The sequence below is a fragment of the Pagrus pagrus genome, assembly GCF_965226575.1.
Source record: "Pagrus pagrus genome assembly, chromosome: 20".
NCBI classification, from domain to species: domain Eukaryota; kingdom Metazoa; phylum Chordata; class Actinopteri; order Spariformes; family Sparidae; genus Pagrus; species Pagrus pagrus.
In genome coordinates, this window is record NC_140207.1 from 2561718 (window position 1) to 2588975 (window position 27258).

Consider the following 27258-nt stretch of genomic DNA (forward strand, 5'->3'; position numbering starts at 1 on the left):
CACATTACATCACAACCACAGCCATAAAATTGATAAAGAATGTGATTTAAAATGTCTTAAATTATTATTAATAAAAGTGCTGCGTTCTTTAAAAATCTTCCTGTCAGGTTCTTTTTCTTTTATGCAGAAGACACAGATATAAACAAGTGGGAGTTGTAAAGATATGTATTATGAAATTAGGGTTATAGTGTGTATCTGTTGGGAATCAACCAAGATTTTTTCTGATTCATGTTTTTAAAAATGAAAGAATAACTCCAGATTATCCCTTTAAGTTTGAAGTTTCTGCTATAGTTTCCAGCTTCACTGCTTTATGTCCATATGAATTTGGTTTTGTTTTGTTTTTCTGTCGATAAATAAAATCAACGTCTTTATTCATCGTGGAAATGTTTTACATATTTTACTTTATTCAAGGATGATTCATGAACCAAAAATGATATTCTTCATTGGAGATCTTACATGTTATTATGAACCTTCAATAAAGAAGTATTTACACTTTTTAAAACATTTTTTTCTGATCTACATGTTTGTTTTGTTCTCATATTACCTCACTATAGTCTCATGTTAATGTGTAATTAAAATTGTGTCTTTTATGATATAATCTGTAATATTTTGGTGTAATAAACTCTGGGTATTTTCTGATATAATTCCAGATATGTAGAGGATCAAAAACTTAAAACTCATTACACTCCCTGTCTGCTGGACTCACCTCTTCACCTCCAGGTACTCGACACTGAAACGTCGGAGCTGACGAGGATCCATTGAATGCAGCATCCGCGTCACAGAATGGCGTCTCCATTGGACTACAATCATGGCCGCACAAAACAATTACAGCTACTCGGACTACAGATATTGCAATATCTCTTGCGCATGCGCGTTTGGCCGTTTCAGTCACCTAATATGACACCTTAATTATGCACGCGCGAGACAGAGGCACGATGCTGACATTTATCTGTGTGTGTGTGTGTGTGTGTGTGTGTGTGTGTTCCCTGCATGCAGTTTGGCTCTGACCTTATTTTAATTGATACCCTCTGATTATGATATCGATCATCTCTCTATAATATTCACTCACAGGACATCATCATTAAACACGCTGCTGTGTCTCGTGTCTCTCGTCTCCCACCCTGCGCACCTACACAGCCTCCGAACCAGAACCAGGCAGAACACGACCTCTGCTGGTGGATCAGAGAACGACAGGAACACACAAAGAATGGGCTTAAAGGGCAACTCCACCAGTTTTACACATTAAAGTGTGTCCACAGGTGTTCAGGTGGGGTCTTTGACCTTAATACACATATATAATAACACTTTATAACATTTGTCACGTCATTAAAATCAACAATTATATATGATAACAATGGCAAATAGTTAATTAAACTTCAGTTAACAGTTATTTCACTGTTACCAAGCAATGAAATGCTTCATAAACCTTTAATTGTTTATTGGAAAGTTGCTTTTGATGTTTACAATACTTTATAAATGGTAAAAAAAATAAACAAATAAATACTGTGTGTTTTGTTTATAAACATTATTTGGATGGTTTTACAATTAATAAATGTTTCATGAAGAGTTTCATTGTTTTGTAACAGTGAAATTATTGAACTAAATCGAATTTACTTTTAATAAGTTATTTTTATCATAGAAATAAACTGAATACATTTCTTCTTCTTCTCCTTCTTCTTCCTCTTCCTACTTCCTGTTTTAATCACAGTCAGCTCCGACCACAGACGGGACATCAGACCTCTGGTGTGGATCAAATGTTTTATTTTCCCAACAAAGAACAAAATTCACAAGAAAACTGTGGAAGTGATCAGAGTATGAGCCCGTTCGTCTCTGTGGCTCGTTTAATAGCAATGATATGACAAATGGACCCTTCTGGGAAGACTCACTGCTGTCAAGTTTATCGATAATCATAATAAAAAAATAATTTCAGCTGCAGCAGAAATGAGCATCTTAAAGACAAACATCTCAAAACATTCACAAAAAAGTTCTGATTTCAGTCTTGAAATAATTATTTAAGTCTGATGTGGGACCGTTCTCATAAGGCTTGATGAGACTCGAGTTCAGGCCTCGTTAAGAGTTTATTAATCATTGTTGGTGCTTTCTGGATCGATCCAAAGATGAATAAAAACAGCTTTTGACTCTCTCAGTGGTACGAGTGAAAAGCTTTATGTTGTGATTTTTGGTGAACTGACCCTTTAAAGTGTACGATCTGTACAGGACATATAAAAAACACACAACACGTGACAAACTCAACGACTACGTACAAAACATGAAGTGTAGAGCTGAATGAGAACACGTTTCTAATTCAAGTTTTGTATCTAAACATGTGAGTTGTACGGAAGCCCGGAGGGACAAGTGAAGGCGTGTGTTTTTGCTGACGGGAGACACAAAACCTTAGACCAGACGCAGAGAATGGATCACCATGAAAACACGTCCTCACTTGTCCCTCCGGGCTTCCGTAGAGCTGAATCCAGGTTGAAGCTGAGCGATCAGCAGCTGCAGGGAGGAGAGTCGAGCTGCCGGCCGAGACGGGACGAGAGGGGACGCTCGTCTTTAAAGGACGGATGTTTGCTCCATCAGCTGCGTCTTCATCTGAGACGAGGAACAAACACGGAGTTACTTTGATATTAAACAGAATACACATTAGACCTCCTGTGTGCTGGGGTCAGTTTGTTCATGGCTCGATAAAACCTTTAAATACTCGGTGCACAAATAATACCGGTTTCTGTTTCCTCTTCGCCTGCATCATCTCCTGCTGCTGCTTCAACCGGACCTCCTCCAGACTCATACAGCCACCTGTCAACACACACACACACACACACACACACACACACAGATTAATGTAAACATATTAATCAATCAACATTAAAATCTTCCTGTGTGTGTGTGTGTGTGTGTGTGTGTGTGCGTCTCACCAACAGTGCTGGGGTTGATGGAGACGTACGCCATCGCTCTGCTCAGTCGCAGCTCCTCTAAAGCGGCGAGCTCCGCCTCCGCCTCTGCTCAACCAATCACACGTCACACCACAATTACCACAGTGATATAACAGTGATATAGATGCTGTATGACTGACCCAGACGAAACATGGCGACTCACTTCTCTGGATCTCGCGTCTCTTCTTGGGGTTCGGGGGGATGACGGTGAAAGCTTTGTGACTGGAACAGACAAACACACTGTGGTTTACTGTCGCTGCAGCACGGCGACGTGGACGTGTCATATGCAGGTACATAGGTACAGGTGAGAAGGCTGTTTCAATATTTGTAAGCGTCACACCACTGGATATGTTTAAGACGTCGGGACAGAAGCAGCAGCAGTCTGTGGCAACAAAACTAGACATTTTTGATCCCAAGTCTGACACCTCCAGTCGTGTTTGTGGCATCAAAAACAGATATTTTTGACCAGATGACCGTTGATCTCGAGCCGTTTTTGTGGCACCACGAGACAGATATTTTCGATGAGAAGATGATTCGTCTCTGGACGCGTTTGTGGTGACAAAACCTTTAAGAAAATGGATATCTCTGACGAAAAGACCGTACTTCTCCAGCTGTGTGTGGCGACCAAAACAGGTATTTTAAGCCAAAACATGGTCTATCCGAACCCTAACCAAACTGTTAGAGCATCAGCAGTGTGTTGTCTTGACACAGAATGAGAAGATTCGGCCTGTTTGTGGTTTGCACAAACGTATATTGCCGTTAACATGAATCCTGGTGCCTGCGTGTCCACAGTGCATGTGGCTCGCTGCTGCTGACGTGACCAGACAGACGAGCCTCTGCTGCTGTGGATGTTTACGGTGAGCGGCAGGCAGCAGGTTCACCTGCAGGTCTGTGGTGACAGTGGGAGGTAAAGCGTGTGGGAGTAATCCACTGCAACAGATGGTCACAGACAGCAGCAGGGAGACACTTCAGGACACTTTACCTGCCTCACATGTTTGTTCACACACACACACACACACACACACACACACACACACACTGATGCTTCAGTGTGAAGTCATCGTGCAAAACCCCCCAAAGTGTCTGGATCTGTGTTGTACCGGACGCTGTGACTATAAATAAGGTTTATCATTATTATTATCTCATTAACACGCTGAGGAAACACCTGCAGGTGACCTCTGTGAACATCTTCCACATGGAGACTGGAGCTGGAAGGTCTAATAACCATAAAACCTGTGATGTCACAGATCATCAGGAGGTCTGTCTGTCCCTGTCTCACCTGTGGCCGGTGTGTTTGGTCTCAGCTCTGACGCTCCTCTGCTCCCTCTGAGCCGGTCCGGCGCTCGTCTCCCGGCATTTTGAACCAACCGGGTTAGTTCTGGACCAGTTGGCGGTGGTTTTGGGAGCGACGGAGCTGGACCTGGCTCTCCTCTCGCAGCTTGTTCTGAGGGCGGTGCGCTGCGGCCCGGTGCTCCGCTCGCACCTGCCCCTCTGCTGCGGACACCTCGGGCAGCTCGACGCGCGGCTTTTACGCACAGCGGGCGGCTGCAGCTCCGCCCGAGCGCCGGTCACCGCTCTCACCTTCACCGGTCTGCTCCTCTCGAGGGTTTTCCCCGGAGCCTCCACTGGTTTTGGTTTGATGACTCGTGTGGCTGGCATCTTAATTCAGGGACACGCTTCTGTTTCCGGTCTCAGGTCGTGGAGGAGTGACGTCATCTTCTGTAATTAACTCCGATTAAAAGACAAAAAACGTGAAATCTCAACTTTACTTTCAGTCACTCGGTTGCTATGGAGCGTGTGCCCTAGCAACTGGAGTGTCAGACCACACCGATCAGGGACGGACTTCCGGTCCGAACTTTCAAAATAAAAGCACTATTGAAACGTTTAGTGATGACAACACAACTTCTTATGTATTTGTTTATGTATTTTGGATTGTTTGGAGGCGATTGTGATTTATGTTTTATATTTGTACGAATCGCCATGTTGTTACGTGATTCATATTCGTCAAGGACGTCAGTGATGTCTGGTTATATGAGGTCATTACTAAACTTCTCTTTTGATATTTTTTGTGTTTTTGTTTTGGTTAAGAAAAATAAAATACACAGACAGTGTAACAGTTAATAAACAATAAACTGTTTGATGATTGTAAATGTCAAGAATATCAATAAAATGAGGAAAGAAATCCAAAACAGTTGATTGCTGATTTATGGGAAGATGGTGCCTTCGTGCACTTTTGGTTTCAGTTGCTCAGCCTTCATTTATTTCTGGCTCAATATCAAAATTGACTCTATGAACTATTCTGGACAGCATCAAAACCCACCCTGACAACAAACTGTCCATAAGTGATTAATCAGTCAACTAGTGAATAAAGAAAACCCACGTGGTTAGGGTTAGAAATAAAACACATTTTGGCTTCAAACACCTGGTTTGGTCCACACAAACATGGTCTGTGATATCTCGGGGTCTTGATAAAAACACCTGGTTTTGTCACAGCTGGAGACATAAAAATATAAAGTTTTTGTTGCCACAAACAAGCTGAAAATTGCCTCAAGGTCTTTTTAAAAGTATCAAGTGGTGTGACGCTCACACATTTTGAAACACATCCCTCCACCTCCAGATATGAAAGTTACATCATAAACATGTCGTTCCTGTTTTATGCAACATCAATTATTCAGACTATTTCTACCATTTTGTGCCTCGAACACACTTCTTCTACACTACATGATAAATCCACAACATGGTAAGAGCGTCATTCTTCAGCAACCGTAATAAAATCGCTCAGATAACCAGGAAACCATCACCTCCACCTGCAGCAACAGCACTGACTGTGCTGTGAACCGGATACAACATGAACGTTTAAACTATCTGATCACCTGTATTACCTGTATTTTATTTTGAAGGCTGCGCCGCCTGGTTTCCGGTGCGGCGCTTCCTGTCTGTGCTGACTTGACGCAGCCGCAGATTAACGTGAGTGACGCAGCGGAGGTTCAGTCTGTCCAATGACCGCAGCTCATCCGATTACTGACACGAGACCGTCCGCAGGTCACATGACCACATCCTGTCACACGATGCGCCGAAATATATCATTCATATTTTAATTAATTATAAAATAACACAAAAATAAACTTCTGACTCCAAACACGTTTAATAAAAAACAACCAGTGAGAAGAATTAATAAACTTTGGTTATATGGAAGTTTCAAAGTGCTTCAAAGAAATAAAAACAACAGAACATTAAAAAATAATAAAAAGATGAATAATTTAAGTTATTTAAAGCTTTTAAATCAAGTGTTGTGTATCTGAGATGGAAACAACCACTAACTATTTGGGGAATATTATTGTTACACCAGTTAGTAAGGACAGTAACAACTGACATTATATATAATATATACGATTGTATATAATATAGTGTTGTAAAAAGTACCCAAAAGTCATATTGAGTAAAGATATTGTGTTAAAATATTAAATTAAGTCTTAAAGTATCAGATATTAACTGTACCTAGGTGTCAAAAATCATTTTCTTAGTGTACTTAAGTACAAGTAAAAGTAAATTATACATATATACCGACTGATTATCCACTTGCTTGATTTTTACATCCCAAATTGATCGTTTTTAATATCAGAATCAGTGCTTTCTTTATTTTATTGCTGATAAAATAAATACAATTTTAAAAAAATACACTACTTTAGTAAATGTACTTCGTTACATTCCACAGTGTTTATGGTAGACTGATATTTTATTTTATTGTTTAAATGAATTTAAAGTGGCACTACTTTGGCTCTGATGCAGCATGTAATCTGCAAAGTAACTAACTATAGTAATCAAATAAATGTAGTGGAGAGGGAGTATGGAATGTTACTAAGTACATTTGTACTTGAGTATTTCCATTTTCTGCTGCTTTACACTTCCACTTTATAACATTTTAGAGGCAAATATTGTTCCTTTTACTCCACTACATCTAACTAAGTACAATATTTGCCTCTAAAGTGTAATAAAGTGGAAGTATAAAGCAGCAGAAAATGGAAATACTTAAGTAAAATACATCAAAATTGTACTTAAGTACTTAAATAAATGTACTCAGTTACATTCCACCACTGTCCGTTACACTGTGAAGGAGCCAGTCTGCATAAAGAGCAGATACTGATCTTTAAACCTGACACACACTAACTGTTGTCGCTGTAACGCAGTATTTGTATGCTGTGGTACTCGAGTACACATGTAACGCGCGCAGCGGCTGCAGCAGCTGTGGCGCCGGGCTCGGTCCTCCTGAGCTCTGAGTGGTGCTGTCTCGCCTCTGCCCTCTTATGAAAACTGCCTTCCATTGCATTTCTCCAGCAGCGGACTAACCAGGCCCCTCGCAGCCGCTGCACGGTGGCCCCGAGCCGGGCTGATTCCCACCGCAGAGCCGGCAGGTGTGACGGCGGTGGTTCACCGGAGACCGGCGGCCGACAGGAGCCCCCCTCCCCTCCCCGCACCTGGCTGCTGGATTCACGGTGCGCTCCGCGGGGAAAGCCCGGGGTGTGTGCGATGATCTCCGAATCAAAGTGCGACACACGCAGCAGCCCGTGCGCATCATAACCGGGCCCGTCTCGCACCGCAACTTTGCGTTTGTGCGTCCCTGCAGGGGCTGAAGGCTCCGAGCGGAGGGGAGGCTGCCGGGTTATTGTCTGGGGGGAGGGAGGGGGGAGGGAGGGGGGAGGGCGACGCGCACTCCACCACAGCTCCTGCGCTGTCAGACGAGGAAGTGAGGCTTCACACACGCCCATTTCAGCCTGTCGACCCTGCTGAAAAAGCCCAGAGCCGCTCATCAGATAACAGCAGCACACTTCGCCAACATGCGGCCGCTGTCGGATGGACCTCACCGGGGCTAAGCTGCAGGACGACGCCGATCTCAGAGGGTAGGTGACCGCAGAGCTTTACGCACAGCGCGTCCGTGACGATCCCCCGAAATGTTGTGATCGTGAGACTTCTCCTCTGAGAAGGCCTGGCTCCATCTTTTTTTTTTTTTTTTTTTTTTTTTTTTGATAGTCACATGCATGATCTCTGGCCTAACTGTCACCGACGTGTATTGTGACTCATGAGAGTGAAGTGACGCCGCCGCAGTCAGTGAGCGAGCTGCGGGCCAGATGTCAGCATCTGCCCGCCACGCGTGGAGTGGCACCTGCTTGCGTGGTGATGTTGCGTGAATTTTAGCCCCCGATCAAACCACGGAACCTGCGTTTGATGAGGATTCCTGAAGACTTGCGGTGCAGAGACAACTCAGAGGGAGTTACACTGTGTCACGTCTGGATATTCCTCAGTTTAACTGCTTTCTATCGATTATTTAAGGACAAATTCACACAGAAACATGATCGATTAACTGATTTGTTGATGCACAGAAATAATTTAGCTTAAAATCAACAGTTTGAGGCGTTTTTAGTGCAGAAATGTCAAATAATCGCTGGTTTAGTTCGTCAAATGTGACGATTTTATGATTTCTCATGTTTTTATCAACAGGTTTGGATTGTTGATCAGATAGACTATAATCGATTTATCATCTGACTGATATTATCATCTGATATCGGCGTATTACAGATGTATAGACATCAGTTTGCGTGTCACCAGATAAGAAAACTAATGTATATATAAACTTTATACTACAGGTCGACTCCCAAAGCTTTTCTGTTGACGATTAACGGACAAACTTTACAACATTTGTACAGAAACATGATCGATTAACTGACTCGTTGATGCACAGAAATAATTTGGCAACAATTTTGCGTACGATCAATAATTCAAGGCTTTTTTTTTGTGCAGAAATGACAAAGAATCGCTGGGTTCATTTTGTCTTTCTCATGTTTTGTCAACAGGTTTCTGATTGTTGCTCAGATAAAAACAGTCGAGTCCGACTGATTGATCGTCTGTCAGTCGATGTCGGGCGGTGGCAGATATCTGGGTGTCGGTTTAGGTGTCACCAGATATGAAAACGAATGTTTTTAGAGATTACTGTGCAGGAGAAGATGCTGCTTTTCGAGGTTTAAGCTGTAAAATATCCTCTGTCAAGTGTTCGATAACCGCATCAGAGGGATGATTGTAAGAAATGTGTGTAAATCTGATATTTTTTGACTTCCTAATATCGATATCGGCTTTGAGAACTTGAAAATAAGTGATAGTTTCAGCTTTAATTGCTGTAATATTTGCACTTGTGTTGGTTATCAGTGTTGTAAAAGTACTGAAAGTCATACTTAAGTAAAGATAATGTGTTATATTACAGTCAAAAGTCTTAAAGTATCTGATATTAAATGTACTTAAGTATTAAAAGTTAACGCAAATTACACATTTAAACTTTATACTAAGAGTCGACCCCAAAACTACAACAAGTGTTTGATAACTGAATCTGAGGGATCATTGCAATAAATAAGATGATACTTATCAATATATTGGGATTTTTTTACCTTCTGATTTTAGTATCAGCCCTAAAATCAAGTATCTAACTTTTAAAACGTCTCCGTGAGCTTTGAGAACTTGTGATTGCTCTCGTTTACAGATCGAACCAGATCCCCATCGATTAACTGTGAAAATAAGCGTTAGATTAATCAATAATGAAAATAATCATCAGTTTCAGATATGGCTGGGCTGTATGGCCTTAGAATAATATCCCAATATTTTTAGGACATATCACGATACACGATATATACCTCGATATTTTGAAATACATGTTTAGACTGAGCCAAATATCAAATATCACAATATTTTTGGCAACAATATTGTCGAGATGATTATTGGAACTTAAATAAAATATAAACACAATGAGATTTCTGATCAATAATCATCAGTAATGTGGATTTAATGACTTAGTGTGTAAAGACAAGTGTGAGAATAAGTACAGCAGTTAGAAAATGACGTCTTTTTACTGTAATGAGCCTTTAAAACCAGGAAAACACAACGCTTACGTTACATCACAATAACGATATAGTATTAATATATTTCTCAGCCCTGTAACTGCTCTAAAATAAATAATAAACTGCATAAACTCCACATTCAGTCACAGCTCAGACTGCTGCAGTGACATCAGGAGGTAAAACGTGAGCTCACATCATTATAAATCATGATTAAAGTCCCTGTGGGATGATGTTTCAGGTGTCGGCTCACATTAGCCGCTGCCATGGCTCCGACCCAAAACACTCGTCTGAAGGCAACGGTGACGTCTCGTGTGTCAGCCCGTCTTTAACGTGTTACCATCAGAGGATCCGTCTCCCCGTCGTGACCTCCAAACAGCACGTTCAGTCCACCGCCGTCGACAAACGCTGATGTGGTTTCTCTGAGCTCAGTGTGGATTTTATCCTCAGGTGTGGACTCAGTCAACATGTGTCTTTGCTCCTCGACGACAGGTGTAAGATAATATTTGTAAGCTGGCTGATGTTAGAAAGTCGCCCACCCAGAAAAAAGCCTCACGTTTTAATTATTTGTCTTTTTGACAGTTAACTGCTCAATTAATTGACTTTAAGATATAACGTGTTCTGCATTCAAATGTCTGAAATCAGCTAGACCTTTGTTTTATACGTTGTTGAGTTGTGAACTTGTTCAAACTCAGAGAAATCCACAAGTTTCCTCGAGGTAAAGGTGCATTTCATTTGCTCACCTGTCGCTCTAACTTCCAGGAGAGTCAGAGAGAGAGAGAGGGAGTCGGGAAGGAGACTAACTGCCACAAAAACAAAGACTCAACGATGTGATTGGTCGATACCACTCACACGAGAGCGCTAACTGCTAACGCTAACCTGAGCGGACCAAAGGCTCGGCCCTGTCTTGTACAAACATTTCTTCTTCGTTCTTTTTTAACGTATACGCAGTGATGAAAATGTAATTAAATACATTTACTCAAGTACTTAAGTAGAATTGTGATGTTGTCGAGTTAAAAAGTACAAGATTTGCTTTCAGAATGTTGACGAGTGAAAGTGTGAAGTCGCAGAAAATGAAAATACTCAAGTAAAGTACATCTGAAGTACAGATTACATGTTGCATCAGAGCCAAAGTAGAGTAAAGTAATCTATTTTATCGACCATCAGATAAAAACACTGACTCCTTTAATAAAACACACGCTGAATATTGGATCCGATACTCAGTGGACCCATAGTACACAGTGATGGAATGTAACTAAGTACATTTACTCAAGTACTATACTAAAGAACACTTTCAGGTGCCTGTACTTTACTTGAGTATTTCCATTTTCTGCTACTTCATACTTCCACTCCACTACATTGTAGAGGCAAATATTGTACTTTTACTCTTACTTTAGTTACTAGTTACTTTGCAGATTACATGCTGCATCAGATCCAAAGTATCTCATTTTTAAATTAATGTATTTTGTAGGAAATCAGTAAAAAAACACTGGTTCTGATCCTACAGCTGTTCCTCCTCACTGATCAGCTGTGTTGTGATCAGCTGTGTTGTGATCAGTTTGTGTTGTGATCAGCTGTGTTGTGATCAGTCTGTGTTGTGATCAGTCTGTGTTGTGATCAGTCTGTGTTGTGATCAGCTGTGTTGTGATCAGTCTGTGTTGTGATCAGCTGTGTTGTGATCAGCTGTGTTGTGATCAGCTGTGTTATGATCAGCTGTGTTGTGATCAGTCTGTGCTGTGATCAGCTGTGTTGTGATCAGCTGTGTTGTGATCAGTCTGTGTTGTGATCAGCTGTGTTGTGATCAGCTGTGTTGTGATCAGCTGTGTTATGATCAGCTGTGTTGTGATCAGTCTGTGTTATGATCAGCTGTGTTATGATCAGCTGTGTTGTGATCAGTCTGTGTTGCGATCAGCTGTGTTGTGATCAGTCTGTGTTGTGATCAGCTGTGTTGCGATCAGTCTGTGTTGTGATCAGCTGTGTTGTGATCAGCTGTGTTGTGATCAGTCTGTGTTGTGATCAGCTGTGTTATGATCAGCTGTGTTGTGATCAGTCTGTGTTGTGATCAGCTGTGCTGTGATCAGTCTGTGTTGTGATCAGCTGTGTTGTGATCAGCTGTGTTGTGATCAGTCTGTGTGTGTTTCAGTGTGTTACAGTGTTGAAGGATGGACAGGGAGCTGCTTCGTCAGAGCCAATCAGAGCACGGCGAGGCCACCAATGGGACCAGCCCTCAGGCTTCCACCACGCCGGACGCCACCACCCCCACCGCCCCCACCCCTCCTCGGCTCACCCCCAACCCCATGCTCCTGGACTCCCCAGCGCCCACGCTGACGCCCACCACCTCCTCCCCTCCTCCCCCTCTCACCCCTGCTCCCTCCGTCTCAGCGGCCCACGGGCCAAAGGTGGCGGCGGCGACGGCTGGCGCTCCGTCTCCTCACATCCTCGTCCCCACTCCACCTAAACTCACCTCCACCGCAACCCCCGCCCTCCGCACGTACTCTCGCCCGATCCTTCCCTCCCCGACGGGCATCTCCAAAACATCTCCTCCCACGCAAACCTCCACCTCCACCTCTCTTCTCCCTCCTTCCTCCTCCTCCTCCTCCTCCTCCTCCTCCTCCTCCTCTTCTTCTTCTTCTCCTGTTGTAGCCAGCACCACCTCGTCCCTCCTCTCCTCCTCCTCCTCCTCCTCCTCCTCCTCTTCTTCTTCTGCAATGCACAGCAGCACCACCACATCAACCAAGACCTCCACCAGCCTGACCAACGGGAACACAAGGCCTGTATCAGCGCCGACCTCCACGCCCATCACGCCCTTCCACACACCAGCCAGTCCACCTGGCAGACAGGTAACAGACACACACACACACACACACACACACACACACACACGCAACAGGAGTTTAACTCAAGACACACACACCGGTCTGATTAAACGAAAACAGTTAGCTTAGCTTAGCACAAAGACTGGAAACAGAGGGAAACTGCTAGCCTGGCTCTGTTGAAAGATAACAAAACAAAACACTGAATCATTTTCCAAGAAGGGAAGAAGTTTGTATCCTTCACCGTCTGTGTTTCTGGATGGATTGTCTTCAGACTCTTAGAGGGAACATGTTAAAGTCCTGTCACACTGGGTCAGAGTCAAAGAGCTGAACTTAAAGGAAAAGTTCACCCAAACATTCAGTCAGTATCTCCTCCCGTTTCCACCAAACATTTCTGGAGCTTCACAGCAAAACAGCTCTGCAGCGTTCTGCTAAACAACTGAAGCAGCTGAAAACAACAACAACGTCTGCTGTAATGAAAGTCTGATGAAGCCCAGAGATCCCAAACTGACTCACAAAGACATCATTTACACCCTCGACCTGATGTGCGGTCGGGCTTGTACACCCACTTCAGGCGGCGTGCAGCTAGCCGTTTGTCAAAATGTTATTCACAGTGTGGCTCATCAACGTGTTCAGGAAAGGACAGGAAATAAGAAATATGATTAAAAAATACACTTTAAATCAGTCTTACACACAGTTTTGTCCAATAATCCATCTGTGTATGCGCAGAAATCCAGCGTCATGCACGGTTATCAGCTGGCACTGTCAACAATAGCCCTCTCTAATCTGGTTTAACTGGTTTTCAGGCGTTTTTTTCTGGAGTCACCTCGAGTGTGACGCTCGATAAATTTAACAAAACAGTTTAAAAAGATGATGTTATTCTGTAAGTCACATGGCTGATTGGTGAACTGTATAAAGGAAACCACCTCCTCTGTGATGAGGGTAAGGAGGCCGACCGACCACGTGACGGTGAGTCGAGTTAAAAACAGGCTGAACCGGAGCAGAGCGGGAAAACGATGATTATTCAGTATTTGTTCTGAATCCAGTTGGTTCCTGCTCGTTTTACATCCTGCTTCTAATGAAACAGGATATGTAAATGGGGATGCTTTGCCTAGATGCTATCTAAGATATGCAAGAGGCGTGGTCAGCGACACTGCCAGCCAATCAGTGAAGAGGAGCGGGAGGTTTGCAGTTACATTAATGAACTTTAACGTGAATGTGGATTTTGTTAGGACGATGTTCTCGCTCTGAGCCTCTTCCTGATGTCTCCTCCTTTCTGTTCCAGGTATCACAGGCTCATCCTGCTGGCACACCTGGTCTTGTGCGAGCCAATCAGAGCCTCTCCCCCATCAGGCAGAGGGTGTCCCAGCAGACATTGCTCCTGGGGAAAGGTCTCAAAGGGTCGGGCCAGGACCAGGTGCTGCTCCGAGCTCAGATGGTAAACACAGATACACTCACATTTACATAGATTTATAGGCTTAATCTGCTGCGAGCAACGGCCGGCTCAGAGAGCAGCAGTATTAAAATGAGCAGCTGGGAGAGTGAAGGTCAGAGGCATGATGCATTCAGGGTCTGTAGGGAATACAGACGCTGTCAGCCTTATGTCAGTGTTTAAAGCTCGGAAACATCGTTGTACATCAGTGTATGATAATATAATATTTGGTATTTAAAGACAGTATGTAGACTGCGATCCTGCAGAACAAGATGGCGTAATCACGTTCACTACGGAGCCCCTGAAGGTTCAAACAAGGCGTGCGATACCACTGAAACTCCTCTTTACATGACTTTTTAAAGTTAATATTAGCAGCTCAACAATTATTTTACATTTCAAACAGAAGCTATTTTTAAATATAAAGATTAAAGGAGCTCTGTGTAGTTTTATAGAAGAAATTCAAACTCTGAATTTTAATATTTGCAATATTAATGAGGACAACAACACAAACTATTTTCAGAGGAAAATAAGGTCCCAGAACACTGTTTGAAGCTAGAAAGGTGGCAGGGTCCGCCACATGTAAACAAAGTAATGACATTGTGTTGTCCTCTAAGGTCAGTTTGTTTCAACTAAGAGAGTTTGTTTATTTAGTTTTTTTTTTCAGGCAGAAAGGAATCAGCCAATGAGGATCTTTCTCTGCTCATTAACATGTTTCACCAAAACTACAGACTGCTCCTTTAACACTCAATAAAATACTTGATAATCTGTCTTCAGAAGTGCGGCTGAGTGAAATGAGCAGAGAGGAAAGTTTAATCCAGCTGACCCGACCGACGAGTGACACAGTGAGGAAGACAGTTAAAATCCTCGTTACTGATTCACAGATGAGCAGCTGGAAAACATTAAAAACACGTGAAACAGTTTTTAAAAAACGTGTTGTAGATCTGAAGGGACCAGATTCAGAGTCGAGGTGGTTTTGAGTCGTCTGCGGTGCCTGAACATGATTACACCGTGCTCTCCTGTTTGTCTCCTCCTCTGTTTATTCTCTCGTCTTCCTTCCTGCAGCTGATTCTTACGTCTGCTATGCGACCTGCCTTGTCCTCCTCTTCCTCCTCTTCCTCCTCCTCCTCCTCCTCCTCTCCCACTTCCTCTAACCCTGCCTCCGCTCAGGTGAGCAGCCGAGCTAATCGGACTTTTTCCTGTGTGCACGTATGACTGTTCGCTAAGCTCCTCCCCCTCAGTTACTGTCGCACAACTGTCACTAAGTTTAGAAACAGTTGTTGAGCCTGACAGAAACGTCGGGCGGCTGGTATTAGCCTATAACAGATGTCTATTTTGCATAATGCAATTAAGAAGATGATGCAGAAAAAGATGCTTGAGCTAACGTATCATTTCTACATTTCCAGTGACGTCTATAGTGTCGGTGAGCTGCTATTTAAGGGGAAAGCGATGCGTGTTTCAAAATCCCCGTCTTTACAGGAAACAACCCCCTCCGAGCTCGCAGCCTACACACTGGAAATAGCGAGTGACCCTAACCTGGTCACGGAGAGTACGAACCCAAGCAAGCTAGCTACTGTTACCTTTTCTTTTGCCGCAATTTAGCATTTTTAATGCCAGGCCCCCCCCTGACACCACTTTGCAGGGTCACCCACGCTGCATCCTGGGGTTTGCACCACCCGAGACGACTGCCATTGATTTAAAGAAATACGAACAGGCAGAAGAGTTTTTTTCCTGCTCTACTGAAACATTCATGGACTTACAAGCCCTTACAGGCGTTAGCTAAGTAGGCTAAGCTGTAATAATGGTGTTAGTAGTATTCACTCGATAAAGTCGCTAACCTAGACCTTCACTGATGAAACATACGCAGCACAAGTCGCCCTGTTATCGTGGAAAACGCTGGTCCCAGGCAGCAGACAGGCTGGCTGTCTTCTGCACCTTCGTGCCAACTAGAGTAAACTTCTTCAAATCCAACAGAAAGACAAAGCTGTTAATGTTAAACTCTCTGTTTGTAGACATGCTAATGATTGCAGCTCACGTTAGAGCAGATAAACTGTTAAATCCATTACGTGCACTAAAGAAACAGGACGCGACTCTTTTTAAATGACTGTCTCTGTCTTCAGCTCCATGTCTGCTGCTTCAACATGTCCAGAGATCCAAAGCTTGATAAACCTGCTTGCTCCAGATGCTTGGCTCTTATTGGACAGGCGATGTTTGGGGGAGGAGTTTAGGGAACACCTTGAATCAAAGCCTGGAGGTGTAACGATGTGTTTGAGCTCTAACTGAACATCTTCCTCTGTCTCCCCTCCAGCTCCAGAGTCTCACCCTGAGGCCTCCTCCCCCAGGAGCCCTCACCATCCCCCCCTCCCTCCGCCTCAAGCCCTCCTCCTCGGTCCCGCCCCCCCTCTCTCGCCCTCACGCCCCCCTCTTCCCGCCTCTCAGGCCGCGACCGCAGCCCAGCACCACGGCAACGGAGAGCCCGACCACGCCCAGCCGCCACCTCTCCGTCCCACCTCCAAGTAGGTCCCAGAGGAAGTCCCAGGGTGTGATGATGGTGGGAGATGGTGCTCGTCACTGTCGGAGCGAATTACTTTTATTCCCATCGTTGGGCTACTAACTAAAAAAAATTACTTTATTATTATTATTGTTGTTGTTATACTTGAACATGAATTTACCAAAAAGCTGAAAATATTTAAAGTCAGCTCAAACAACACTTCAGTCCCACCTTCAAAATAAAACTGGATATATAAACCAATATAAACAAGCAGAGATGTTGATGGTAGGACGGTCAGACTTCCTCCTCAGGTAACCCGATCCACTCGTACAGTGCTCCTCCGGGTGTTCGTGTTGTGCAGCGAGCCGAGTCATAATTGGTTTGTCAGTTTGTGCAGCAATTATCTTTAATCTCATCCAGTCACAAGAACAAGGAGAAGAAAACGTGCAGTAAGCTGCGAGTAATGTGACGTTTTCAGATTTTTCTTGTTTTTGTGATTATTTTGGAGCATTTCTGCAGTTATAGGCCAAAATACTGTAAAGACAGTAATGAGCAGATGAGGAAGAAATGTATAAAGTCAAACTGGGGTACTGTAATACAGTTTATTGTTGTAGTTAGCACGTTGAAACGTTTCCCTCTGATCAGTATGTTGGTCAGAAGTTGTGAAAAAAAGGGGCATTATGCAGTTTTGGAAAAGAAATTCAAGCTCAGGAAGTTAAAATGTACAATATTAATGAGGTGATAACACAAACTGCTCTCAGAGGAAAATAAGGTCCCAGAACACTGTTTGAAGCTGGAGAGGTGGCAGGGTCCGCCACATATAAACAAAGGCGTTCAACAATCCTTAAAATTTGTTTTATATTTGATATTCAAAGTTTTATCAGCCAGATTACGATACAGAAGCCCTGAGGGGCAGAGGGAGAATAATTTTTTTGTGCCGATCCATTTTCTAAATCTGATCTCAATTATTTTCCCTCCTGTGTTTGTGACCTGATGTGCTCATATATCAGAATATTGAATAATACGACATGTGAGGCTATAAATGTTAATCCTTCATCTGACTAGTGATAATACACAATATTCCCCCCGTGACACTGACGGCAGATCAGCACCAAACGTAACACACTCCTCGCCAAAACAAAGACACGACGGTCACGTTACATAACCTGCATCACGTAACAGATTCACCTCGTGTTCAGACGCAGAGAGAAACTCAGACTCACCTGGAGGAACACGGATGCATGGAAACCTTTTCTTTTCCCTCCTGAACATTTTTTCTCCCCACATGTTTTCACAGATGGAAAAAAAATTAAGGAACTCAAAGATTTTCCTGGCAAAACTTATTTTTCCCTCCACCAGATCACAAGTCATAAAAACAGGAGAGAAAACAGTTCAGATCAGACGACGAATGGACGACTGGCCCCTCAGGGCTCCCGTAGACTGGCTCTGGTTCTGTCGAGCCGTTTATCTGATTATTAAATATACTGGGCTCCATGTAAACAGCTAATATGAGCCTGTAAACTCGAGTATCAGCTGGATGTAGTGATCAGAAAGCTGTTTTCTCACTTTTATTTAAAGGGAAACATTTGGGTTTAAGTGTCTCCTGCAGCTTCATTCATCGTCTTCCTCTCTCTCCATCTTCTCCTCCCTCAGCTCTTTACTCTCCGGTCCGAGCCGTCCCTCTGAGGCCCAGACTTCACTCTCCAAACGGGCACAGAGCGGCGTCGCCGAGGCAGACCTCCACCCTCCAACCGATCGCCGCTGCTCCCGGCAGTCACGCCTGTCCCATCAGCAGGCCGCTGGCCGGACTGAAGACGATGCTCGGGCCCAGCCAATCGCAGCACGGCTCTTTATCTGTGACCAACCCCATGTCCGTTTCCTCGCATCTGGAGCGCTCGCCTTCGGCAGCGAGGCAGCTGCAGATCATCGCCCTCTCGTCGGGCCGCCAGCCGCAATCTGGCACGTTCACCCACGCCGTGCAGCCGGCGCGTCCGGTTTTAGAGCCGCCCGAGCTGTCCAGCCAATCAAAGCGGAGCAGCGAAGACGCACTTCCTCTTCCTCTCAACCCCACATTGCCAAAAACCACCTCCCCTCTGCAGTCGCCTCCGTCTCTCCTGAGTCCGACATCCCCTCCGAGTCAGGCTGGTCCTCAAACTCAGACTGTGACACAGAAAGGAGACGCGAAGGAGAGCGAGGAGCAGCGGGACAGAGGACGAGGGCTGAGACAAGGAGTCAGAGAGGAGGGGAGTGTGGGTAAAGACACGACGCCGGAGAAAGATGACCAAAGAGAGAAGGTGAAGGAGGAGAAGCTCTCGCCGGAGAGAGAAGGAAGCCTCGTCAGTCAGAAGGAACAGGAAGTGGAAACAGTCAGAGAAGAAGAACAGATGGAGGTGATGGAGGAGGGCCAGACCAACAGAGAGAGGGCGGAGGAGAAGAAGATGGAGGACGAGGAGGAAGGAGAGACCGCTATGGACCAGTCTGAGAACCTGACCGGTCAGATTCTCCACCAGTACCGGAACAAGGATCCCACCCCGTCACCTGAGACCGTTAAAGACTCCACCGTGGAACCAAAACCAGTCCTGGGTCTCATTTCAGCCCCAGTAACTGTCCCAGTAACTGTCCCAGTAACTGTCCCAGTACCAGCTCCGGTCCCGGACGTCTCTGTCCACAGTCAGAGGCTACCGGAGTCTCATCGGGACCTGCAGCCGGTCAGCCAGGAGGACTTCTGTGAGAACATGTCCACACAGTCTGACAACCAGTCAGGTACCGCCAGCCACACCTGTGCACGCACCTGTGCTCCCTCACACACACATGAACACAGACCGACAGCACAGTTATCTTGTAAAGTCGTTAAGCCTTCGTATGTAAAAAGTATGTGGACACGCATGTGTTTAACAAAACGTATTGACCGCTCTCTCTCCTCCTGCCAGCCTTGTCCAGCCTCTCCTCTCAGTCTCCCCCCTCCTCGCCCTTCATCACCCCCTCGGCAGAAAACCCTCCTCCCCTCCTGCCGGCTCAGAGCGCCCACCCGACCGACCTCAGCCTGTCGCAGCACGAGACGGAGAAGGTCGACAAAACGGCGGCGGGCGAGCCGCAGCACCTGGACGGGGTCGAGACGGAGACGGAGCCCCTCGGCCAATCGGAAGACGATTTAGAGAGCTTCGGCCAATCGCTGATCAGCCACTGGGAGCCGAGGGCGTGGCCTGAGGGACGGCAGGTTCTGACTCACCTGGTGGAGGGATTCGTCATCCAGGAGGGGCTGCAACCGTTTCCTGTACGAACACACACACACACACACACAGACTTACAAGACAGTGTCAGATTATTTATTAACGTACCTTTTCACCGTGCAGGTGAACCGCTCGTCCCTGCTGGTTCCAGAGCAGGTGACCAAACCGCAGCAAGTCAACGGGACCAATGGGAAGGCAGCGCTGCCCGTGACGGAGACGCCGAAACAAGCCGAGCACTCGACAGACTCGGAGCAGGAGGAGGCCGGAGACACCGACGACCCCGGGAACAGTAAGAGCCTCACGAGACGATGTCATCGACAGAAAGTGACGCTGAAAACCACCTGGTCACGAACACACACGTTTATCTACGTTTACTTAAACATGAATCAATTTAAAAATGAATACATGAAATGAAAACAGGAATATGAATTTCTGTTGCATTTTCTACATCAATTAACGCTAAAATATATTGTTTAAATGTCCGTTTGGTGCTTTTAAAAAGGCACAACATTTATTAATTGAGCCATTAATCATTTTTTTATTTAAGTTGATTTTGGTGGTTTCAGTCTTCCACATAAAACTGATATTTTTGGGGGATTTGGACGAGCCGGACAGCAGTCCAAATATCTAGATTATTAAAAACAAAATGTTTTAATATTTACACACAAAGAGCTTTCCTCTCTGTTGGATCTCGTCATGTCTCTCAGTCTCACTGGTTTCTCCTCGTCCTCCCAGATAAACTAACATGTTCGTCTCTGTTGCAGCTTCACTTTGTGCATCAGAAAAAGACTAACGCCTTGTGTTGTGTCTCTGGTACAGGGTCGGCCCACAGGGACCGGACGGTGCTGCACTGTCAGTTCTGTGGGAAGAGAGGCCACGCACACAACTTCATGCGGTCCAAACGCTTCTGCTCCACTTCCTGTGCTCGCGGGTGAGGCCTGATCTCATTGGCTCGATCGCACTGTGTGACCTTAAGACACTGTTTCTGAAATGCAGCAGCCGTGCTGACAGGATGTGGTGTGTGTGTGTGTTTGTGTGGGTGTGTGTGTGTTTGTGTGTGTGTGTGTGTGTGTGTGTGTGTGGGTGTGTGTTTGTGTGGGTGTGTGTGTGTGTGTGGAGACACAGGTGCTAGAAACAGATACGAGTGTGAATCAAAGCAGCAGAAAGAGGAAACACAACATCAAACATCTCTGTCTGTCTGTCTGTCCTTCCTCTCCCTCTGGCAGGTTTAACGTTCGCCTGACGAAGCGTCTGCGGGCCCTGAGCGCGGGCAGTCGCTCGGAGAGGCCCCGCCCAGCTCTGAACAGGGCGGAGTCTGTTCCTGGGAAACCTCTGTTACTGCGGCTGGTAGGGACAGTGAACTAACCACACGCTGAAAACACTGATAAGAAACCTCACTACTCGCTCGAGTGATTTAATTCAAACTGCCTTCGAACTGCTCAGCTTGTCCAACCGACAGTCTGAAGATATTAAATTCACCACATCTGCATCTCCTCTTAAACTGAGGATGCACAAGATCAGGTTCCACCCACAGAAACAACTAAAAGTCTTTTTTAAGCGTGTTTAAATGTATAATTGATTATCCCAGATATGTCCCCTGACTGTTCAACACTCACCTGCTGAAGACTTCTTACTCCACTCTTCTGTCGTCCACCTGCCGGCTCAGTATATTACAACAAGTCATATTTTTACCAAACTGGAGCTGATCACACTGATTACGCCTCCATCCTCTTACACAGGTGTTAACGAGCACCGGTGGCTCATGGGATGTGAAGTTTGGAGGGTTGTTTGGAAGCCATCAGGCAGAATAAATTACACACCGTCTGTGTTGTAAATGACATGTTTGTGCTCTGTTAACCTGCCAGTGTTAGCAGCAGATGTCTGTGAACACACTGTCATTATCTAGCTACGCCATCACCAGACTCCCTCAACAAATTACGTGATTTTAAGAGTTGATGAGTGAAGAGAAACTCAACAAACTCTGTGAAACTTTGCCAAAGCAAATTCTGAATCGTTGTCTCCTTCTTTAAATTCAGCATGAAATGAAAACAGTAAGTTGTTTGTTTCCTTGTAAAAAGTGTCAGTTTGTGGCAGCATGGCTGTACCAGCCTGTCTGCTTCTGTGTCTAAAGTGCCTACATTACCCACAATGCAACACACTGAGTGACATCACTGAAGGCAGTGTGCATGCAGCTTCTCCTGGGGCTACAAAAGGCTTTATACTTCTTTTTTCACATATTTTAAACACGCTTTAATGTGTAAAATTGGTGGCGTTGCCCTTTAAGAATCAAACATTCACGAGGCTGCATCCTGAAGTATTAAAGTAATGAGGGATGAACTCACCTGTCCTCCTAACTCACCTCTTCTGTCCACGATTCAGAGCTCAGTCCGTCTTTCTTCTCCCCGCAGCCTCGTGATCTCTGGAGTGCCGGTCGGCGAGAGAAGGAGGGGAAGGAGAAGGTGGCGGCGGCGGAGGATGAGGAGGAGGAGGAAGAGGAGGACATGGAGGGAGGAGGAGAGGAGGAAGACGATGATGGTGGAGAGGAGGATCCCGCCGTTGCCATGACAGCCAGGATGGAGCGACGGGCTGCACGGAGAGCGAGGAGGGCGTCGGCTCCCGCTTTGACCACCTCCATGCCCACGACCACCTTCAAACCCGCCCCGTCCCAGTGGAGCGTGGAGGAAGTGACCGCCTTCATACACACACTGCCAGGTGAACCCGAACGCTACCGCACACGAGGAGGTGATAAACAAAGACGCCGTTCAGCCTCGTTGGAGCTGGCAGCCCGGGTTAACGCGTCAGCTTGATTTATAGAAACGCTGAGTGTCTTAATCGTCAGCAGATGACGGGGGGTCGAGCACGGCTCCGCTCATCTAATTAAGTGTTTCGCAAAGCGCTGAAATTAACCGCTGGGTGAGGTAACGTGCATACTTTTAACCGCCATCTGTCATCGCTGTGAAACATCTGGAAGAAAAACAAAACACAGAGAAACTTTGGTGTCGTTCCCAAACTCAAATCTGTCAAAACCCAAAAGCGCTTTTCAGAAAAACGTAGATGAGTCTATTGTGAACGTTCGTGAAGGTTTTAGGAGGATTATTAGTCACAAAACAATCATCAGAGTGTTTTACTGAACCTGCATCTTCACAGAATGACAGAAAAAGTTCAGAGATGTATGATGCTTCAGATTAGCCTCCACAGAGCTCCTCATGATGTCCCCCTGAGCAGAAACATGTCCTGAAGACGTCTTTTCACCGTCTTTGACGACGCCTGGAGAGGCAGAACCAGTCTTTTTGACGTCCTCACAGGGTTCAAAACTAAAGTGTCATTTCAGAATTTCAGTTCAGAATTAAAGTTTTACTTCACCTCAGTGGTCTGAATGAGGTGAGCAGACTAAACGTCACCATCAGCCACACGACGTGTTCTGGCCCGGTCCTGGTTCATGCAGTCGATGGAGAGGGCAGTTCTGATGTGGCGACTCGATGTGCTGCGTTCTTCTGTTGAATTAGTTTCTGTGTTTTGTGTGTTTTTGACTTTGCATCGTTTCTGTTTTTGCAGGTTTTTCCTAATATAAATGTTTCGGGCTGCTGCAGGACTGTGTTGTGTATTTGCAGTTAATTTAGTAAATTACACGTATGTCGTCTTAATTTGCTCGTGTTTTGTATATTGGTACGTTTAAAATAAGGTCCCACAACACAGTTTGAAGCTAGAAAGATGGCATTCAGTTCATTCAGACATGAAAACAAAGACTGCTCCTTTAACCTTCTCGGTGTGGTTGTGTCTCAGGCTGCAGTGACGTGGCGGAGGCTTTCCGGCTGCAGGAGATCGACGGCCAGGCTCTGCTGCTGCTGACCGAGGACCACCTGATGACCAGCATGAACATCAAACTGGGGCCGGCGCTCAAGATCTGCGCTCACATCAACTCCCTGAAGAACCAATGAGAGCGAAGAACAGACGGACGACAGACGTGAAGAGCAACGAGGAAGACAGGCAATAAAGAAGTGAGAGAAAACAGAGAAACGTTGGAAGATCACGGAGAGGTTACAGAGAAAACAAAAGCTGACACCAAGGATGACAGAACAAAGTCACAAAAAGAGATTCACGGTAATTTATGAGATTATAAATCGAGGTGTGGCCTTAGACGGGAGCAGAGGAGCTGTGCAGGAGACACCAGAGTCCAGAAGAAATTTCATCCGTTTTGGGCCCTCTGACTGTAGCAGGAGAGCTGGGGGGGTTTTTGTAACTTTGTGTACATTTTACATGCAGCTGGAGAGTGTAAATTTGAAGCTATTTCATGAAGGATTTTGAACATTTAATATATAAAATTTGTCTATTTAGTTTTTTTAGAACGTGACGTCAATGACAAATCTATCCAGTAGCTAACATAACCGGTGTGTGTAAAAAAAAAAAAAAAAAATAACAATAACGATGATGATACGTAGACTTTGTAAGTGATTAATGAAAGTTTAATGTTTTATATCACTATATTCTGGACAAAAACATGTCTGTGGATTAAAAAAAAAGTCACTATCAGGGTAGAGACTGGTGTCTTTAATCGTCACATTTTTATGGTATCCTGCTTGAAATTATTTAATAAATGAATAATTAATCAAAACGGCTGATTTATCTTGTTGCTTGGGGTGAAATGAGAAGATTTTTTGGATGTGTGAGGGCGGAGGAGTGGCCAGCAGAGGGCCACAGAGAGACAGGTGAGAGAGATCTGTGTTTTATTAACCAAACTGATCTGGATTCATGTCACAGAGTCGCCTCCGGATGCGTTTCCAGATCCAAAAACTTTAACATACTGCAGGTCATGTGTGTCTGCTGATGTCTGATGGAGTTTTGTTTTTCTGTCTGTCTGTCTCCAGGTCTGGTTTAGGTTAGGGTCTCGCATCTCATGCGCTCTGATTGGCTAAAAGTTTGGGCTGAGGGTGCGTTTTTCACCATACCCTGTGATAAATCTTTCTCTAGGCATTTTTCTGCGGATCAGCCTTGGGCGCACTAACGGGACGCAGCAGGATTACTTTTTCATTTCTACTATTTTTTAAAGGATTTGGATTTAAAATACTTAAAATCACATTTGGATAAATATTGTTCAATATTGTTACAAGTGAGGACTTCAGGGATCCATCGGCGTACTAAGACTAAACAGTTTTTTAAAAAATCTGCGTCTGAATCCTTTAAAAATATTCGTTTTTCAGCTTCTGGAGCATCAAACAAGACATTTCTAAATTATACTACAGCAGAAAAAAAAGAAAAATATCTTAACACTTTAATCTGTCACGCCTTTTGAAGACTATTTGATTTTTGTTGTCGGAGATCAGCGCGTAAAAACGCACGGCGGCTCCATGGCGCACATGTGCAGGCAGATCACCGGCAGCGCGGCGAGCTGTGCGGGCTGGGTCGGGCTCATCGTCGCCACGGCCACCAACGACTGGGTACGGACCTGCGACTACACGGTGGCCACCTGCGTGCGCATGGACGAGCTGGGCTCCCGGGGACTCTGGGCGGAGTGCGTCATCTCCCCGGCGCTTTATCACTGTCAGGCCCTCAACCAGATCCTCACTCTGCCCGGTGAGACACAGGGAGGGATGGGTTATAATTATCATATCACATAACTGACTGTATTGTTTAAAAATACAAATTGCTGTGTGCGTAAAGTTTGCGCGTAAAGCTCATTCTGATCCAATGTGTGTGCGCGCATTCCTGACTGTAACTGTCTGAGTGAGTGCCAGAGGTGAGCCAACACATGCTTCAGTTATAACCCCCAACCCCCCCCCTCCCCTCTCTCTCTCAGCCTACATCCAGACGTCTCGCGCTCTGATGATCTGCGCGAGCCTGCTCGGCCTCCCCGGGATGCTGCTGGTCCTCATGTCCATGCCCTGCGTCCGGCTGCAGAACGACACCTCCGCCATAAAGCAGCGCCGCGCCCGAGTGGGAGGCGTCCTCTTCATCATCATGGGTGAGGAGACCTCCCAAACACACACACACACACACACACACACACACACAGTTAAAAAGTAATCTCTGAGCTCTCCTCCCGTCGGTAAAGGCTCCGGATCAGAGCAGAATCTGATGAGACTGTTGAGACTCCAGGTGTTTATTTCTCCAGGAGGTCTGGATCTGCACCTGACTGTCTCCTCCGGAGCTGGAAGAGAGACCCCTAGTGGCAGAAATTACATATTGTGTGTTAAAGTCAGAGTCTACCAAGAACTGTTTCAGTCTCACAACAGACTAAAAGAGTTTTTAAAGCTCTCTGAAGATGGTGGTTTTGGTTTGAGGATGTACAGTTTCGGGTCTTTCCCAGCTGTGGAAGGAGGGTCAGTGTTTGTCAGACCAGGTCTCATCCTGCCCGGGTTCCTCTGTCAGACGGGCCTGCTTCCTGTGTAGAGGCCGGTACTTCCTGGAAACAGCCTCAGGGACAGACAGCCAGATGGATACAGACACTGTACAGAGACTTATACACATGAAAGCTTTAGATGGCGACTGCAGGTCCAGATATAACTTCATGTTTCCTTCTCTGTATCTTCCAGCCATCTGTGGCATCGTATCGACCATCTGGTTCCCCATCGGCGCCCACCAAAGCGACGGTCTGATGTCGTTTGGCTTCTCCCTGTACGCCGGCTGGGTCGGCGCCGCTCTCTGCCTCCTGGGTGGCTCCATGATCTTGTGTTGCCATGGCACCGACCCCGGCACCCCGAGAAGGGAGAACAGCTTCTACTACTCCAGGCAGGGCGGCACCGCCATGCCGCTGGACCCCCCCGCCAACCACGCCAAGAGTGCACGAGTGTGAAGAGTCAGAATCAGTTCCTCATTTTATAGACTGAAGAGTTCTTGTATTTCTCCTTTTACATTTAGCTGAAACAACTTTGAAAGCTCATTATTAGGTCTGATTTTATATTTTTGCCTCGTAATTTAAAAATTGGACTGAAATTTAGTGACTTTTTGCCTTTAATTCAACAAAATCTGACAATGTTTCGACAAATTAAACAACATATTAAGTGTTTAGGGCCATAAAAGTGTCCAACATTGAGGGAATGAATGCAGTTTCATTGATTTGCAGCGTTAACACCCTGTAGGCTCTGCAGTCAGACAGTGTACGGACATAACTTTGTTCTTAAATGTGCTTTTCTTGTGCTTTTCTGTGGCTTGAAAATAGCAAACTTTCTTTTATGAGTTGATCTTCTGTCATTTTAGATTTTGTAACTTTAATGTTCTTTTAATGATTATTATTCTTTGAATAGCATGAACATGTTTCCTACACATTACCTGTTAGAAGACTGAGATTACCTGCTCTCATTTAATCCCACACAGATTCTTCGAAGGTGATTTTATGTAACAATATCTGTCACTTTTTTTTTGTTGCAATTTCTGACTTCATTTTAACATTATAATCAAAATCTATCAGCTGTGTTTCTGTATTGTTAAATTGTTGTGTGATGCTACAGATAATAAAAGTTTTTAAATAAACAGTCTCAGTCTTTCAC

At 45.0% G+C, this 27258-nt stretch overlaps 3 protein-coding genes across 5 annotated transcripts; 2 read left to right on the top strand and 1 right to left on the bottom strand.

Moving 5' to 3' along the window:
• Positions 1-1744: 1744 nt before the first annotated feature.
• Positions 1745-4779, bottom strand: LOC311249321 (uncharacterized protein). Its single transcript, XM_084340265.1, has 5 exons — positions 4213-4779; positions 3097-3155; positions 2916-2999; positions 2720-2796; positions 1745-2592 (listed from the first exon to the last, which is right to left on the bottom strand). Exons 1-5 carry the CDS (start codon positions 4590-4592, stop codon positions 2554-2556), a joined length of 639 nt encoding a protein of 212 aa, XP_084196391.1. The 5' UTR covers positions 4593-4779; the 3' UTR covers positions 1745-2553.
• A 2836-nt stretch (positions 4780-7615) lies between these two features.
• Positions 7616-23722, top strand: LOC311249568 (polyhomeotic homolog 3). Of its 3 annotated transcripts, none has more exons than XM_084340704.1 (12): positions 7616-7831; positions 11939-12651; positions 13910-14062; positions 15119-15223; positions 16362-16569; positions 18198-19307; positions 19475-19818; positions 19898-20063; positions 20594-20705; positions 21001-21121; positions 22183-22486; positions 23558-23722. In XM_084340704.1, the coding sequence occupies exons 2-12, from the start codon at positions 11974-11976 to the stop codon at positions 23710-23712; spliced, it is 3456 nt and encodes a 1151-aa protein (XP_084196830.1). In that variant the 5' UTR covers positions 7616-7831; positions 11939-11973; the 3' UTR covers positions 23713-23722. The 3 variants fall into 3 exon arrangements, with proteins under 3 accessions (XP_084196830.1, XP_084196829.1, XP_084196831.1); XM_084340703.1 differs by having other exon boundaries at positions 11955-12651; XM_084340705.1 differs by lacking the exon at positions 15119-15223 and having other exon boundaries at positions 11955-12651.
• A 623-nt stretch (positions 23723-24345) lies between these two features.
• cldn11b (claudin 11b) lies at positions 24346-27258 on the top strand. Its single transcript, XM_084340706.1, has 3 exons — positions 24346-25345; positions 25569-25733; positions 26305-27258. Exons 1-3 carry the CDS (start codon positions 25120-25122, stop codon positions 26562-26564), a joined length of 651 nt encoding a protein of 216 aa, XP_084196832.1. The 5' UTR covers positions 24346-25119; the 3' UTR covers positions 26565-27258.

What these genes read in the sequence shown, in the direction of transcription:
- LOC311249321 (XM_084340265.1), bottom strand. Translation starts at nt 4,592, where the DNA reads ATGCCAGCCACACGAGTCATCAAACCAAAACCAGTGGAGGCTCCGGGG. An exon ending in CATCAACCCCAGCACTGTTG is followed by an intron (nt 2,797 to 2,915) that starts GTGAGACGCACA and finishes GTGTGTTGACAG; the next exon opens with GTGGCTGTATGAGTCTGGAG. An exon ending in CGAAGAGGAAACAGAAACCG is followed by an intron (nt 2,593 to 2,719) that starts GTATTATTTGTG and finishes TCCTCGTCTCAG; the next exon opens with ATGAAGACGCAGCTGATGGA.
- LOC311249568 (XM_084340704.1), top strand. Translation starts at nt 11,974, where the DNA reads ATGGACAGGGAGCTGCTTCGTCAGAGCCAATCAGAGCACGGCGAGGCC. An exon ending in ACAGTCTGACAACCAGTCAG is followed by an intron (nt 19,308 to 19,474) that starts GTACCGCCAGCC and finishes TCCTCCTGCCAG; the next exon opens with CCTTGTCCAGCCTCTCCTCT. An exon ending in CTTCATACACACACTGCCAG is followed by an intron (nt 22,487 to 23,557) that starts GTGAACCCGAAC and finishes GTTGTGTCTCAG; the next exon opens with GCTGCAGTGACGTGGCGGAG.
- cldn11b (XM_084340706.1), top strand. Translation starts at nt 25,120, where the DNA reads ATGGCGCACATGTGCAGGCAGATCACCGGCAGCGCGGCGAGCTGTGCG. An exon ending in CCAGATCCTCACTCTGCCCG is followed by an intron (nt 25,346 to 25,568) that starts GTGAGACACAGG and finishes TCTCTCTCTCAG; the next exon opens with CCTACATCCAGACGTCTCGC. An exon ending in CGTCCTCTTCATCATCATGG is followed by an intron (nt 25,734 to 26,304) that starts GTGAGGAGACCT and finishes TGTATCTTCCAG; the next exon opens with CCATCTGTGGCATCGTATCG.